Source organism: Electrophorus electricus, chromosome 7 (genome assembly GCF_013358815.1).
Source record: "Electrophorus electricus isolate fEleEle1 chromosome 7, fEleEle1.pri, whole genome shotgun sequence".
Lineage (NCBI taxonomy): Eukaryota > Metazoa > Chordata > Actinopteri > Gymnotiformes > Gymnotidae > Electrophorus > Electrophorus electricus.
The window spans coordinates 11,009,800-11,026,922 of NC_049541.1; the positions used below are offsets into that span (position 1 = coordinate 11,009,800).

The 17,123-nt window shown below is 45.2% G+C and overlaps 1 protein-coding gene across 3 annotated transcripts in view; it reads right to left on the bottom strand.

Moving 5' to 3' along the window:
• The window catches only part of cpm (carboxypeptidase M), a 24,715-nt gene extending 8,085 nt beyond the window's left edge, over positions 1 to 16,630 (bottom strand). Inside the window, exons 1-4 of one of the 3 annotated variants that reach the window (XM_035528299.1) lie at positions 16,368 to 16,630; positions 15,855 to 16,026; positions 9,972 to 10,069; positions 4,865 to 5,034 (exon numbers count right to left, since the gene is read on the bottom strand). In XM_035528299.1, the coding sequence (XP_035384192.1) occupies positions 4,865 to 5,034; positions 9,972 to 10,069; positions 15,855 to 16,026 (440 nt within the window). In that variant the 5' untranslated portion in view covers positions 16,368 to 16,630. Of the gene's footprint in view, positions 1 to 4,864; positions 5,035 to 9,971; positions 10,070 to 13,846; positions 14,156 to 14,286; positions 14,374 to 15,854; positions 16,027 to 16,367 lie in introns of those variants that run through there. The other 2 variants (XM_035528300.1, XM_035528301.1) reach the window with 2 other exon arrangements.
• Positions 16,631 to 17,123: the final 493 nt, after the last annotated feature.

Here is a 17,123-nt window from a genome sequence, read left to right on the forward strand (position 1 = left end):
AGCCCATACATACACCGGCCACCAGCTCTCTGCAGCTCTGATGCTACTGGGACAACTAGCGGGGGCAGTTCGTGAACATTTACATTTATGGTATTTAGCCCAATGCTCTTATCTAGAGCGACTTACCAATAGTTTTCGTTTAGTTTTCGTTTATTTTAGTTTAATTTAGTTCATGAAGTGTGTATTATCATTTCAAGTACAAGTGTATTAATTAGCTTACTTAATGAAGCACAAGTAATACAGGTTTATGAGAAACTCATGTATGGAGGGCCCAGGGAGGTCAGGTCAGGAAATGGGAATTGGGCCACATTTCAAACTTTGTTTTTCTTTTTTTGCCCCTTTCATATTTCTGGACAGCTATTTCTTCACAGTACAGCTAATGCTCTTTAGGCTACAGAAGAAAACAACCGTCAGATGTTCACCTGCTCCATTTTCACTGGACGACATTAGTAGAAAAACTCGTCAAGCAAAGTCAAGCGAATCTTGGATTCCACACACCTGATCTGGAGAAGCTCCGTAAGATGACAGCATGCTCCTCGCACTCACCTCTGCTGACAAACTGCAGCACAGTCACATCTAGGGTTACAGTTTTTTCAGGCACAAGCCTTTCATGGATACTGGCACACTGCTGCGTTCAGAATGTCACGTGACTTAAAATTCCAGATGATGTAACGATGGCATTCCATCATTCCAAGCCGGATTTTGTTTTCAACGGTCTAGAACCATACGAATGATGTCACTTATCGGCAGGTCATATCATCAGAGAAGGTGTCTAGTGTTATCCTGCCATGCAGGGTTAGCAACACAACACACATAATATCAGTTGGACTGATTTTACTCAAAATCAGAAGTGCTAAAAAAGATTCTTAGACAAACGACTCATTTATAAAGAGTAGTTGTCCTGCTCTGATCTGTGTATACAAGGCTGTAAATATTTTTGTTACACATATACTCATGTCCTATTTGCTTTAGGCTGTTCTTCATGGAGGGGATCTTGGTCGTTACAAACGCCGATAAACAAGTCTGAGCCATCATAAACTATTCTTTGCAAACCGAGCTCAGCAATACCTTTAGGAACTGCTGGGTTGCTCATTTCATGCTAGAAGATGGCATGGCTAGGTTTTCTGCACAGATACTAGTCTGAGGTCAGCTTAGGTGTGTCCAAACTTGTGACTGTATATCAGTTTCCTCTAAATTCATAAGTGACTACTTAGTGCTCTACTAGTGCACCGTATCCAGCTAACACCTGCCCTTTGGCCAAAAACAGATATCTTGTAAAAGAGACCAATAACGCATAACAATGTGCTGGGTGCCGCACTCTGATGCAGACGTGCTGCGTTCACTTCACTGGCTTTCTGGAGCCGGGTGTATCAGATTAACACCCTGGCACTTCCCTAAACAGCCAAGAAGGGACCAGAATAAAGGATTCCCTCCTTGATGGCGATGGTCCAACCCGATCTTCAGGACGAAGCCTGTAAGGGCTGTCACGGCCTGACACCCAACTGGTGGGATAAACACACACTGGCCAAACACCAGCGTGCCTCTTCAGACGCACACTGTAGACTCATGTCTTTAAAAAAACATTTCACTGAGACCTAATTAAGCATATAATGCGTATACGTATAAGATCATCCTATACATGCACAAGAATTGTGAAGTAATTGTACTCGATCTGCTCCCAATCTAGCCTTCATTACTGATTCTCACTGTATCATATTCTGAGGGCAATTTTTGGACTCTAAAACAAAACAAAACAAACAGACAAAAAAACTATTTTGGGACAGAACACTAGTCAGAACCTCTGAAATGGGCTGTGTACTGTGGTGCCCTGGATCACCAGGCTGGGGACCAGGCTGGCAGACCAGGCTGGGGTCCGTGTTGGAGTGCTGTAACAGGAACGATGCGTCATTGGTGGGTTTATAGCTGACAGATTGCAGTTTGGACTTCGTGACACAGCAGAACTGATGTGACCAATTATGCATTTAGGCAGCAGACACACTTCCCTGCCAATGCCAGAGTTTGCACTCCTGTTTGTTTTGGCTGTCTCTCTATCAAACTCTACCATTGCCACTGGAACCATAAACCAACCCATGGACGTGTGTGTGTTCGTTTCCAAAAAGTGGTTCTTTTATTGTTAATTCTGTGAAGGCCTACTTGCCTAAAACCTCAAGAGGTTTTTTATTGCCAGGAGGAATTATCGCTCTGTTACTTGTACATGTGCCAGCACGTTGGGACTGTGACCAAACACAGACACGGGCCTTCCGACTCTGGAAATAGGATGAACTCCACTCCCTGCACAGTGCCCTGGGACAGCTGTTTCCTGTCAAGTATGGCTTTCAGTGGACTAATGACTCATTCGTCGTGAACTACTGCCGCATGCGTGAGTCGTACATATGCAGTTAAGAGGTCTGAGTGTGCAGTTATCGTGAATGTCAAACAACAGTCAACCCAAAAACAAAGTTACATACACTGTTACATTAGTGAGGGGCACAGGTCAAAGGCCAAAGGACATCTTCAAAAAGAGCTTTAGCAGAGCTTTGAGTTGTTAAATGTGTAGTAGTGTTGATGTTTAAACGCACTCTGAAAGTTCATAATTACAACAAAATTCTCATTAACTTGAAAGTTCTCTAGTAGTCAGAGTCTAAAAATACAGTTCTAGAAATGTTTTAATTCCATCTTAGAACTAAATCTAGATTTTACTCTATTGCTAATTACTATTTACAAAAACATCTTTTTGAATTTTTTGTACCTCCCTCACTGTATCTCCCCCACTGTACCTCTCCCACTGTATCTCCCCCACTGTATCTCTCCCACTGTACCTCTCCCACAGTATCTCTCCCACTGTACCTCCCCCACTGTATCTCTCCCACTGTACCTCCCCCACTGTATCTCCCCCACTGTATCTCCCCCATTGTATCTCTCCTGCTGTGTCTCTCCCACTGTATCTCTCCCACTGTACCTCCCTCACTGTATCTCTCCCACTGTACCTCTCCCACTGTACCTCCCCCACTGTATCTCCCCCACTGTATCTCTCCTACTGTACCTCTCCCACAGTATCTCTCCCACTGTATCTCCCCCACTGTATCTCTCCCACTGTACCTCCCCCACTGTATCTCTCCCACTGTACCTCCCCCACTGTATCTCTCCCACTGTACCTCCCCTATTGTATCTCTCCTGCTGTGTCTCTCCCACTGTATCTCTCCCACTGTACCTCTCCCACTGTATCTCTCCCACTGTACCTCTCCCATTGTATCTCTCCCACTATACCCCCCCATTGTATCTCTCCCGCTGTGTCTCTCCCACTGTATCTCTCCCACTGTACCTCCCCCATTGTATCTCTCCCACTGTATCTCTCCCACTGTATCTCTCCCACTGTATGTCTCCCACTGTACCTCCCCATTGTATCTCTCCCACTGTACCTCCCCCACTGTACCTCCCCCACTGTACCTCCCCCACTGTATCTCTCCTACTGTATCTCTGAACTATTCCTCCTTATTCCTCCCATTTCATTCCTCTGCTTCTAAACTTGACACTTTTTCTGCCTTTAGTTCCAAAGTTTCAAGTGTATTTGCACAGAACAACCTCATCTGTTGAAAGGAATTGGTGAAAAGTCCATTTTACTGTTTACCACTCAACACAAACGTAACCGATCAGGTAAAACACGTTCAGGCTCCTTAGTTTTGCACTAAACAGCAACACCAACATCATTATGTCATTAAACATTTACTGCATTCTGTTCTGTTAAATAATCTCAAATAACCTTGCTGATGTGGAATAACACTGCATGATATAATATAGCATTCTAAAAATTGGCAAAAGTATTTTTCAGGATTTATGCTTCTGTTATTAACTATGCAATGTGCTTTTGTTTGTTTTGATAGATAAAGAAGAGTATGAAGGGGAAACCGCGTCCCAGAATTAGAGAATTAGAATGAAACACTTTCTCCTTTCCTATCTACCTCTTCTAAGACAGACGCTGTGTATGACTGGATGTTTGGATAGTTAGTATATACTCTACACTCTGTCACAGGCCCAGAGTGCTGGATGAAACCGTTGAACTGTTCCCTTATCATCAGGCTGTGAATAAAAACAGAAACACGCAGACGCTCACGGGTAAAATGTATTGACAAGAAGACAGTCTAGTGTCGTAAACGTTGAACATGCAAAGGTCACTAGCAGAGCCAGGCAAACAAATCCAACAGGGCGTTTCCTGAGTGTACACCAGAGCAAGCAGGGCTCAGAACCCGAGAACGATCAGAACAGAAAGGCCGCGATGAATAGAAAGACCGGTATGGACACGCATCCTGGCAGAACCTCACACAGTGAACGGTTCAGTTTCAAACAGGGCAATAATGAGGAACAGGTGGATACAATCAGCACTCCGGCAATGTGCAGCGCCCATGAGACACGGGATTGGTAGAGTTTAGATGCTGGCTCTCCACAGGGCTGCCTGGGGTAGCCTGGGTAGCGTTTGGAGGTGGGTGATACAGGGGTTTTGTTTTACTTTGTTTAGTATTTCTTGTGAAGAGTGTTTCTGAGAAAATGCTTTCTGCTTTATATGTGTGAGTAGAGTTTATTTATGTGTTTATTTATCAAACAAAAAGGATTTAAAGGACTGCTAAATGGATAAATATAGACTATCTAACATTTTGAGGTTATATATGGGGAACGTGTAGCTTTTATTTTGGAGTAATTCTGGGTATTCATTGATTCAGGGTAATGGATATTGGCCATTTATTTCATTTTAGGTACCAAAAATACTGGAACAAAATAATAGTGCCAATGCTTAAAAGAGTTCAGTGTTCCCACAACACTGAGTTTCTCCGCGTGTCTCATTGGCCCACGTGCGGCGTCACGCACTCACCTGCCCTGCGAGTACAAGCAGTCCCTGTTAGCTGATTCAAAGCCATCTGGGTTCATGGAGGGGAGGATGTGGATGCGCGTGCTGTTCAGCAACCTTGTCACAAACAGATCGTGCAGGTATCCTCTGGTCAGATGCTCAATCAGCTGTAGTAACAAGACACGTCCCACCACCTACACACACACATACACACACACACACATTCACTAAATGTGTAAAAACTAGCAATGCACCGGGTACTAGAAGCTTTTTAAAGCTCTCAGCAATAAGTCACCAAATATTTATATGAGCGAACTACTTTGAGGGGCATATTTATAGTGTTAATAAGGCAAACAAACCCGCAGCTATATTTGGTTAGAAATGTGGAAGGTGCTGTGTAGCTGCGATCAGGACTGGGGTTTTTCGCTCATTTACTATGGCCATTCTGAACATGCTAACACAGAGCTCTTTAGCAGGGGATCACATCTGTGCTAAAGCAGGTGCTTAATATGAAACAGTACCATTCAATGTCAGGCGTTTCAGCACCACAGGGCACAATCTGTGTGTGTGTGTGTGTGTGTGTGTGTGTGTGTGTGTCATGATAGACATCCACATCTTTTCTCTGTTTAGAGGGCTCTGAAATGCGATCCTGGGTCACACCCTCACCCACACCCACACCCACCCAGCACACAGACAAGCCCACACCCACTGGATACACTAATGAAGGCCCTCAGACAATAGCATCATCAGGAGTGTGTGTGTGTGTTTGTCATTATAGTAGGTCCTGTCCATATGATTACTATCTTCTCCTGCTAAAAGCAGTGGTAACACCCTAAGGCAGTACTCTCTCACCACAATACAATTACACACCCACAATCCACTGAGTGTGTCAGCATACAAACTCAAAACACAAACATGGAACGTGGGATTGAGAAAGAGGAAAAGAGTAAGAGGAGTGGGGGACGAACATAAATCTGAGAGGTACATGATCTTCCAGAGAGAGAGAGAGAGGTGGGAGAAACCTCGGAGAAAAGTAAGATGATAAGAGGGAAGATGGAGAGAGCAAGAGACAGAAAGAGAGACAAAAAACAGCATGGCCTCAGAGAGAGAGAGAGAGAGAGAGAGAGAGAGAGAGAGAGAGAGAGAGAGACAAAAGACAGAAAAAATGAATTATTAAGAAGGGGATTCAGAAAGAAATCGACACTACCTGCTCTCTGTGTTTCTAAGTCTCAGTGTCTCATGTCTTATGTCTCTATGTCTCTGTGTCTGTTTCATCCTCCTTCTTCCTTAACCCTGCTGGTGCTACACATGAAGACAAATGGCTGCCCACGGCTGAAACCAAACACCTGCAGCAAGTGGACAATGGGCATGCGTGCAGTCTACCAGAAGCAGTGGGAGAAAGCCTGCTGTACTGGGAGAAAGCCTGCTGTACTGGGAGATAGCCTGCTGTACTGGGAGAAAGCCTGCTGTACTGGGAGATAGCCTGCTGTACTGGGAGATAGCCTGCTGTACTGGGAGATAGCCTGCTGTACTGAGAGAAAGCCTGCTGTAATGGGAGATAGCCTGTTGTACTGGGAGAAAGCCTGCTGTACTGGGCGATAGCCTGCTGTACTGGGAGATAGCCTGCTGTACTGGGAGATAGCCTTTTGTACTGGGAGATAGCCTGTTGTACTGGGAGAAAGCCTGCTGTACTGGGAGATAGCCTGCTGTACTGGGAGATAGCCTGTTGTACTGGGAGAAAGCCTGCTGTACTGGGAGATAGCTTGCTGTACTGGGAGATAGCCTGCTGTACTGGGAGAAAGCCTGCTGTACTGGGAGAAAGCCTGCTGTACTGGGAGATAGCCTGCTGTACTGGGAGAAAGCCTGCTGTACTGGGAGAAAGCCTGCTGTACTGAGAGAAAGCCTGCTGTACTGGGAGATAGCCTGCTGTACTGGGAGATAACCTGCTGTACTGGGAGAAAGCCTGCTGTACTGGGAGATAGCCTGCTGTACTGGGAGATAGCCTGCTGTACTGGGAGATAACCTGCTGTACTGGGAGAAAGCCTGCTGTACTGGGAGATAACCTGCTGTACTGGGAGATAGCCTGCTGTACTGGGAGATAGCCTGCTGTACTGAGAGAAAGCCTGCTGTACTGGGAAAGGTGCCTTGCAAGCTTTGCCCAGATCACACAGCGTGTATGCAGGGTCTCCTGTGAACGTCACCTTATATATGTTTCATTCAAAGAGGCACTGAAACGTTCGAACCTTGAATAAGCGTTACAGACCACTGACTGGGTTGGTTCATTTCTAACTCACTGCCCTTCTGGTTGCCTTAACTGCACAAACACATTTATTTGAATATTACAGTGAGAGTGAGAGCCACCATTGAAATAAATGGAACTTATGTAAATGTGAGGAGGTAGGTGTGTGTGTGTGCGCATGTCTGTGTGTGTGTGGGTGTGTGTGTGTGTGTGTGTGTGTGTGCGCCCATGTCTGTGTGTGTGTGTGTGCGCACATGTCTGTGTGTGTGTGGGGGGGTGTGTGTGTGTGTGTTTGTGTGTGTATGTGTGTGTGTGTGTGTGTGTATCTGTGTGTATGTGTGTGTGTGTGTGTGTGTGTGTGTGTGTGTGTGTGTGTGTGTGTGTGTGTGTGTGTGTGTGCGTGCGTTTCAAGTGTTGGAAGGTGGCAGGCCAGAATCAGATCAAGCTGTAGCCTCAGACATGCAGACTTCTCAGAGAAGTGCTTCATGCTGATATCGCGTTAAGCACTTCACCCGCATCAGTTTCTGCTGTGCTTTTATCTGCTGATCCTCTGAATCTGTCTGCCCGGCTAAGCTACACTGGCAAAAAGACTGACTGGGTAATATGTCATGACAACTACAAATGAAACAACTTGGCTGAGGACACAGGAAATGACCTTACCCAGGAAACGTTTTGGGTTTTTTTTTTTTTTTTTTTTTTTTTTACAATATTTTCTATCACACTTATAGTATATGTCACACTACCTGGACAATACCCACACCTACCCCTACAGTGTGTATGTTATCTTTTCTTAATCTGCTTTAGTTACTCTTTCTTAGATATCATATCTATAATACCTCTATGCATGTGTAGTCTGTGTAGCATACGTAGTAATATGTAGATCGACAGACAGATGTTGACCTATTATGAAGTCATTTTGTTTTCTGTATTTCATGTATTTAGACAGGAAATTCATCTATAAAACAATGAGATTACAAGGCCAAAAGAAAGAAAATAAGCAGACCGGTTCTTTCTCTCTGTGTTTTTGCCCTTCACAGTCCAGAGGATAGCACATGGCACACAGGTGCACCCGCTTGTCAGCAGTCTTGTTTATGTACATGTGTGTATTTGTGTGATTGTATATATTTTAGTGTAAGCCGAGCATGAGTGGTTGGACACACAAGACTAGATTATTATCATTACTTTGGCCACTAATGTTTACTAATGTTTATTTGACAAAATATCTCCAACCAATCGACTTGTTTCTTCAGAACAGCGTAAAAGATTCGTGTTTTAGAAACACATGCTACAGTAACACATGCTACAGTAACACATGCTATGGTAACACATACCTACAGTAACACATGCTACAGTAACACATACCTACAGTAACACATGCTACAGTAACACATGTTATGGTAACACATACCTACAGTAACACATGCTACAGTAACACATACCTACAGTAACACATGCTACAGTAACACATGCTATGGTAACACATACCTACAGTAACACATGCTACAGTAACACATGTTATGGTAACACATACCTACAGTAACACATGCTACAGTAACACATACCTACAGTAACACATGCTACAGTAACACATGTTATGGTAACACATACCTACAGTAACACATACCTACAATAACACATGCTACAGTAACACATGCTATGGTAACACATACCTACAGTAACACATGCTATGGTAACACATGTTACAGTAACACATATCTACAGTAACACATGCTACGGTAACACATACCTACAGTAACACATGCTACAGTAACACATGCTGCGGTAATACATACCTACAGTAACACATGCTACAGTAACATGCTACAGTAACATGCTACAGTAACACATGCTACAGTAAACATACCTACAGTAACATGCTACAGTAACACATGCTACAGTAACACATACCTACAGTAACACATGCTACAGTAACACATGCTGTGGTAATACATACCTACAGTAACACATGCTACAGTAACATGCTACAGTAACATGCTACAGTAACACATGCTACAGTAACACATACCTACAGTAACATGCTACAGTAACACATGCTACAGGAACACATGCTGCAGTAATGAGGTGCAGAATCCTTTTTATGGCAAAGTAACAAAATGTTGAGCATTTCCACTATGACAACACACACACACACACACACACACACACACACACACACACACACACACACACACACACACAAACAGGCATACTCCATATAGCAGCTATGAGAATGGTGTCAGTGTGACATCATGAGAGTGTCAGAGTGACATCAGGAGACTGTGTCAGGGTGACATCAGGACCCCATGGAGGGTTTTTGTCTTTCCGTTCTTTAACAAATCAATCACTGAAATGTGTAGAAACAGGAGCAGAACTAAACACACCACGGGGTTCAGAAAACTGGCTCTCTTTACAGCATTGTGCACACTTGGTTCTATACTCACATAAACAGAGATAGACATACACACACACACACACACACACACACACACACACAAGCACACACTCTTACATTCTCTGGTGAGGGTCACACTTGACCGCTCCACACTACGGTTCCGGATATTTCCATTCACTGTAACGTCTTTGTGTGCACGCCCATTTTCCCAAACACCTCCTTTCTCAAACAATCCCCAAACAAAATACAGACTGGATATCCATTTACAGTCCACCCTTTCCCCAGTCCCCAGTTTAGCCTCCTATCACAGAGGAGTGACACGCAACATTGGCTCCATTAGGGTTGTGTGGAGGCCATTTCTACTCAGAAAAGACTCCTGTTTGCTCCCCTTGCTATGCAAAGCAAAACTAGCCACAATGGTTTCTAGGAGTAATGAATATAGCCACAGATGTTTCACTGGCATGTGTGTGTGTGTGTGTGTGTGTGTGTGTGTGTCTCACCTCATTGCCATGCATGTTACCGACGTATTTGAATTCTGGGATGCCGACGCGATGCTCTCGTGCGTGTTGACCCAGTATTAGCACCCAAAGTTCTCTCCCTGGAAAACAAACACGGAGCACAAACAGCAGTCCGTCAGCTGGCCCGAGCCCCGCAGCGGTGCTGGTGGCCTGAGAGACAGTGCACCCTGTACAGAACACATGATTACTGTCTCACTCTTTTCAGGCTCTTCAATGAGACGAGCAAATAATGTTTCGGCATGGTGTGGACTGTCACCAGGCAACACAATCCCACAAATCCATCAGACTTTGCTGCCTCTTACACATTCATTCACTCGCTTAGTCATTCATTCTCTTTGGTTCTCCTCCCCACCCCCTCCCCCACTCTATGTCTCTTTCTACTGTATCACACAGGGTACGAGTGGTCTCTTGGCACATTCATGCTTCATGCACTTTGCAAGTCCAAGCATGTATTCCTGAACAGCGTACAAGCATGTAAAATCCCGCCGGCCAAACCCGCCTGTTCGTGCTCACTCTGGGGTTGAAAGCGTCGGCTGGGTGGTGAGACTCTGTGTGCTCTGTGTAACCCAGCAGGTGTATTCTCTGCTGTCTAACAACGGCCGCAACCACTTACCCAAATCACAGTTTAGAGGTTGAACAATGCGACAGCTAATGGTGAGAGGATAAAGACAAGTTCATGCACACGAGAGCACGCGCGCACACACACACACACACACACCCCACACCTAACGTTGTCTTTCACTAATCAGAGCTAGATCTGACGTAGGCAGTAGCAATGCCTGATGTATCTGGCCACTTCGGAGGCCAGGCATGCAGCTCCTGGACAGGTCAGGACGTGACCTCAGAATCTGGGTGCTTTCTACCCGTGGAACAGAATTGGTGGAGTGTAAGATAAGCCTGACTCACTCCTCCATCCTACTCCCAGTCAGGGGTGGGTGGAGGGGGTGTGTCTTACTGGCTGGTATCAGAGGGCTAGCTGAGGTTTTAATCAAGCAGTCTTTTCCACAAAGAGGACCACCCGAATGCTGAGAGGTTAACCACAGGAGCCTCTCGGCAGTTGAGGTTCATAGAGAGTAAGAGAGAGAGAAGGAGAGAGGGAGAGAATAGCAAAGTGTGGGGGAGGGAGAGACAGAGTGAGTGAGAGAGAGAAAGAATAGAGGTGTAGGAGGAGAGCAAAGAAGTAATAGAAGGCTGACAGGGGTGCCTGGCACAGCACATGTTCTCTGAATGCCGGTTTTGTGTTGAGTCAAGAAAGCAACCAGATCCAGCAAGACTGGAAATGTCAAGCAGTGACGGGAGGACCTGACCCAGACACAGTGACGGGAGGACCTGACCCAGACACAGTGATGGGAGGACCTGACCCAGACACAGTGACGGGAGGACATGACCCAGACACAGTGACGGGAGGACCTGACCTAGAGTCACAGTGACGGGAGGACCTGACCCAGACACAGTGACGGGAGGACATGACCTAGAGTCACAGTGACGGGAGGACCTGACCCAGACACAGTGACGGGAGGACATGACCTAGAGTCACAGTGACGGGAGGACCTGACCCAGACACAGTGACGGGAGGACATGACCTAGAGTCACAGTGACGGGAGGACCTGACCTAGAGTCACAGTGACGGGAGGACCTGACCCAGACACAGTGACGGGAGGACCTGACCCAGACACATTGACGGGAGGACCTGACCCAGACACAGTGACGGACTCTCCTTCCCGGAGAGTTGCCCCTTATCTCGCCAAAGTCTGAGCCAGCTAGGAACAGACACTCCACATCACACCACAGCTATGTATGTGTGTGTAAGCGTGTGTGCATGTATATATGTGCATATGTATTTGTGTTTGCATGTATATACGTGCATGTGTATTTGTGTGTGCATGTATATATGTGCATGTGTATTTGTGTGTGCGTGTATATATGTGCATGTGTATTTGTGTGTGCGTGTATATATGTCGTTGTGTATTTGTGTGTGCGTGTATATATGTGCATGCGTATTTGTGTGTGCGTGTATATATGTGCATGTGTATTTGTGTGTGCATGTATATATGTGCATGTGTATTTGTGTGTGTGTGTATATATGTGCATGTGTATTTGTGTGTGCATGTATATATGTGCATGTGTATTTGTGTGTGCATGTATATATGTGCATGTGTATTTGTGTGTGCATGTATATATGTGCATGTGTATTTGTGTGTGCGTGTATATATGTCGTTGTGTATTTGTGTGTGTGTATATATGTGCATGTGTATTTGTGTGTGTGTGTATATATGTGCATGTGTATTTGTGTGTGCATGTATATATGTGCATGTATATTTGTGTGTGCGTGTAAATATGTGCATGTGTATTTGTGTGTGCATGTATATATGTGCATGTATATTTGTGTGTGCGTGTAAATATGTGCATGTGTATTTGTTTGTGCATGTATATATGTGCATGAGTATTTGTGTGTGCGTGTAAATATGTGCATGTGTATTTGTTTGTGCATGTATATATGTGCATGAGTATTTGTGAACACATTGACTGGCCTAAATAGAAGTGGCGGAACATTCTATGGACAGATGAGAGAAAGATTGTTCTTATTGGGTCTAAAGGCCACAGACAGTTTGTGAGATGACCCATAAACACTGAATTTAAGCCACAGTACACTGTGAAGACTGTAAAATATGGAGGTGCAAGCATAATGGTTTGGGGATGTTTCTCATACTTTGGAGTCAGACCCATTTATCGCATACCAGGCACCATGACCAGTTTGAATATATCAAAATACTGGAAGAGGTCATGTTGCCTTATGCTGAAGAAGAAATTCCCTTGAAATGGGTATTTCAGCAGGACAACAACCCCAAACACACTAGCAAGGGGGCAACATCCTGATTCCAGACTAACAAGATTGATGTTCTGAAGTGGCCAGCCCAATCCCCAGACCTCAATCAGATTGAGAATTTGTGGAGTGACATCAAAAATGCTGTTTTTGATGCAAAACCCAAGAATACACAAGAACTGTGGAATGTTGTCCCATCAGCTTGGGCTGAAATATCTGTTCGCAGGTGTCAGATGTTAGTTGACTCCATGCCACACAGATGTAAAGCAGTTATCAGAAATAAAGGTTATACAACTAAATATTAGTTCAGTGATCAACAGAAAAGCTAAATCTGTAAACAACTTTCAGTTTATTCTGCAAATATTAGAGATCGTAAATGAAAATGAAGACACTGCTATTTTTTTTGAACAGCCCATTAGTATTTTTTCTTCATTTTCAGTTTAAAAATTTATATTGTGTTCATGTTTTCATTTGGAAGTGAATGTGCAGTGCTCCCAGTGCCTTTGTGTATATGGAAATAAATGCTGCTATGAGGGTTGAGCTTTTTCTGTTGTTTTAAACACACTGCTATTATTTTGCACATAACTGTATGTGCATGTGTGTTAGTGTGTGTGTGTATATACATGCATTTATATTTGTGTGTGCGTGGATATACGTGCATATGTAGCTGTGTGCATGTATATACGTGCATGTATATTTGTGTGTGCGAGTATATACATGCATGTGTATTTGTGTGTGTGTGCGAGTATATACGTGCATGTGTATTTGTGTGTGCGAGTATATACGTGCATGTGTATTTGTGTGTGCGAGTATATACGTGCATGTGTATTTGTGTGTGTGAGTATATACGTGCATGTGTATTTGTGTGTGCGAGTATATACGTGCATGTGTAAACTTTGGAGCTGCTTCTTTGAGGTTCCCTGTGAGGTGACAGGCAGAGGCATGCGCAAGGATAGTGATCACCTGTTGTGTCTCGGTAGAGACTGAATGTAACGAAATGCTGCATTTTGCAAGGCGGGAGTGATGCCTGTACCTGCTCTAACTGTCTACATATAGGACAGTCTTCGTATAGGACAGATTCACTGGTGTTCTACACAGTCCCTTGAGACGCCTGGAGAGGGTGATGGCAACAGGGGTTGCTAAGGCAGCGACCTCTTAGGGCGGCTCATGCAGTCTGTGATAGCGTCTCTGCCCTCCGTCTCCTCCGGCTGGGTGGACGCGGCCAATCCCAGGTAGGACAGGGAGCACGGCAGACCACCCAACCAGTTTGGATTTGCTTCAGGTGTTTAGAGAGCAATTTCTTTTGTGCTGACCAAAGGATAAAGTGAATAGACATGCTCATCTAAGAAAGAAAGAAGGAAAAAAAAGAAAGATCTCACCAGTCATGTGGCTAGTGCAGGTTTGGATAAAATGATTGATTTGAGGAGGGAACTCCACTACGTAGTGTGTACTTTACTTGGGTACATTATTAACCTGCCAAGTGCTAATTCCTCTACCCCGCACAGACCATAACGACTTCCGTACTGTGATAGCTCACCAAGCCATCTCTGCTGTTCCGTGAGTAGTCACTCTGTATTTGGAAGGGGTGAGGAATACTGTTATTATGGGAAAGGGCGAAAGGAAACCACAGGCCGGCAAGGTTAAGGTTGCCCATGGCAATCTAAAAATGACCATGAGGGAATGTCAGTGGGAGCTGTGAAGTGCGATGACTCGGCTGTTCCTGATGTTTTCATGTACTTATAAAGATTAAATAGTAGGTTGTGGAATAAAGATTTAAAAGCATGGTGGTGAAACCAATTCTGAAATTCACTACGTAAGAAGCATTGAAGTTAGAATGCAAGTTGGCTGATTAAATGTAGTGTAGAGGGTAATGACAGCTCTTCCATGCTGGACTGGGGCTTTAGTCCTGTCCAGGTATGTCCGGCGTGCTACACCAATAAGAGCCCTCAGACAAGACACACACCCACCTCTGTAAGAGGACAAAAACTGCAGGCTGCTCTGGATATGAGCATCTGCCAAATGCACAAATGCAAAGGGTTTGTTTAGGTTTTCCAGCAATGGTTGTGTTACGTCTTCCGACTGTAGGACTAAAAGTGCCTGCATGAGAGAAACAGCTGAAAATTCTTTCACTTTTCCCTGCATGAATCTGTGTGAGAACGTGAAGTATATAGACATGTAGTTTCTATTTAGTTACGAGTACGTTTTCTACAGTAAAAGCGAGTTTTGTTTCATTGAAAGGTTATTACCTCACCTAAGAAAGAAGGAACGCATGCTCTATCATCTGTACACGTGAAATCATTGTCAACTGGCAAGGCTTATGCATAATGTCATGTGTAAGCAAATGTACCTTACAAGACGTTAACAAAGAAAATGTAAATATTGTATACATGGCTGTAGGTTCACCTACACGGTGCTCTATAAGTCACTAAACACTCAACACACTTCTGTATACCTGGGTATGGAGGCAATACATTTTAATTAAACAAATGAAAGGCTAAGCCACAATTTTCGTCTTGATCGCAGCTAGAATTGCAGCTCTAGCTCGGTTATAAAATGGAAAAAGGGCGTCCTGGGGAGGCCTCTCGGGCTGGGTTCGATGCGCACTAAGATACGCGGTCACGTATTAAAGAAGAGAGAGAGAGAGAGAGAGAGAGAGAGAGAGAGAGAGAGAGAGAGAGAGAGAGAGAGAGAGAGAGAGAGAGAGAGAGAGAGTTTTCCGAGTTGCGGAAAAAAGACTGATGGTCTCCTCGCGCAAACAGAGCGGTGTTTGTTTCTGAACTAACCGCACAGTCGTGGCACGTCCGCACGCCCTCTCGGGACTCATTCGTCTCCATGGCGGTGCATTGGCGCAGCGACCACGGGAGCTTCACCCACGCGGCGTCCGAAACCCTCGTGGACACGAAGACGTGACAAAGGCGAGCGCATCTCGCAAACGACACGAGCTGTTAAAGCCTTAACTCGTGACAGCAGAGACTAGAGGTTTTGCTGTTTGTGGAGCTGTGTGTGTGGAGCTGTGTGTGGAGCACGGATGGCGCACGTACCTTCCACGGAGCGTCCGATGCTGTGCAGATGCGTGAAGGCGGGGTAGTCCTTGCTGATGCCTTGCAGGTACTGCTCGACCTGAGCCGTGTTGTGATAGAGGAACTCCAAACCGCAACCGGATGACAGCAGAGAGCCGAGGCCGAGGCAGAGGCAGAGCCATACAAGGGCCATCTCCGCGACGCGCGTCAACGTCAGAACACACCATCGTGGGGAAAAGGAAAAACAAGAAAGAGTCAAAAATACGTTATTTTGTCAAAATAACGTGTCTTAACTTGTCTTAATATCGTACTTGTGCAACGTCAATAAAGATATTTTAGTCTAGTCTAGTCTAGTCTAAACTTTTGCGTGCGCACTCGTTCCTGCGCTGTCACCTCGATAATGGTGAGCGTGGTACTCCACACCAAACGTGCAGCCGGCCAACATCTCAGGCAGGAGTGACTAACTACACAACCCGCCCTTGCGCTCGAGAAATGACCAGTCTACGTTTAAGCTTAGACTGGTAGACGACCTACCTTGCTCCAAGTCCCAGCGTTCCAGACTGGCGCAGCAGAGTGGACCTCCCCACCCTGCCGCCCTGACGGCTATATCGTTATCGCGCGCCGTTCCGGCACGTCGGTCGCTGCATCGTCCGCTCGAGGCGGAGCTTTCTGGAGCACGGGGAGAGCACGAGCGAATCCGCACTGACTTCATTCGTTGATAACACTTTGGGTGCTTCCTGGGACGCACCGGAGCCGCCCCACGCGCTTGTTAACGGCACTGGAGATTCGGGGCGACCGGTGGTCCGGTCAGATGTGTCGAATGGCAGTTATTGAAAAAGAGCGAGAAAAGGTGTCGGTGCAAGTTCAGTACCCCTTAGCAAAGCAGTTCAGTGACTGGCCACTGTGCATCTAAAGAGACACGTGAGGTGCCATCCAAAATTCCCACTCAGGATTGGCACTGCGCTCAAAAACCGACCATTGATAAAGTTTGGAGGACTGATAACACAAATTATACATAGCATGATAAGGACAGTCCATGTACATGTAAATGTTTCCGGTAAAGTGGATGGGCGCGGTGTTTGTGTGTGCATTCCCTTTCAGTTACAAGGTTTGTCCCCATCACATCTCCTCAGATAAATCTCAGCAGAGCTGGACAGTAGAGACAGACTGTTCTGTCATTTTAACCCATTTGTCTTCAGCCTGATGTAACCTGTATTTGAAAACAATTTTCCAATGACAGAATCGTAAAACAAAACGTTGCTCATGCAGTTTTCTGACCAAGTCTTTCTT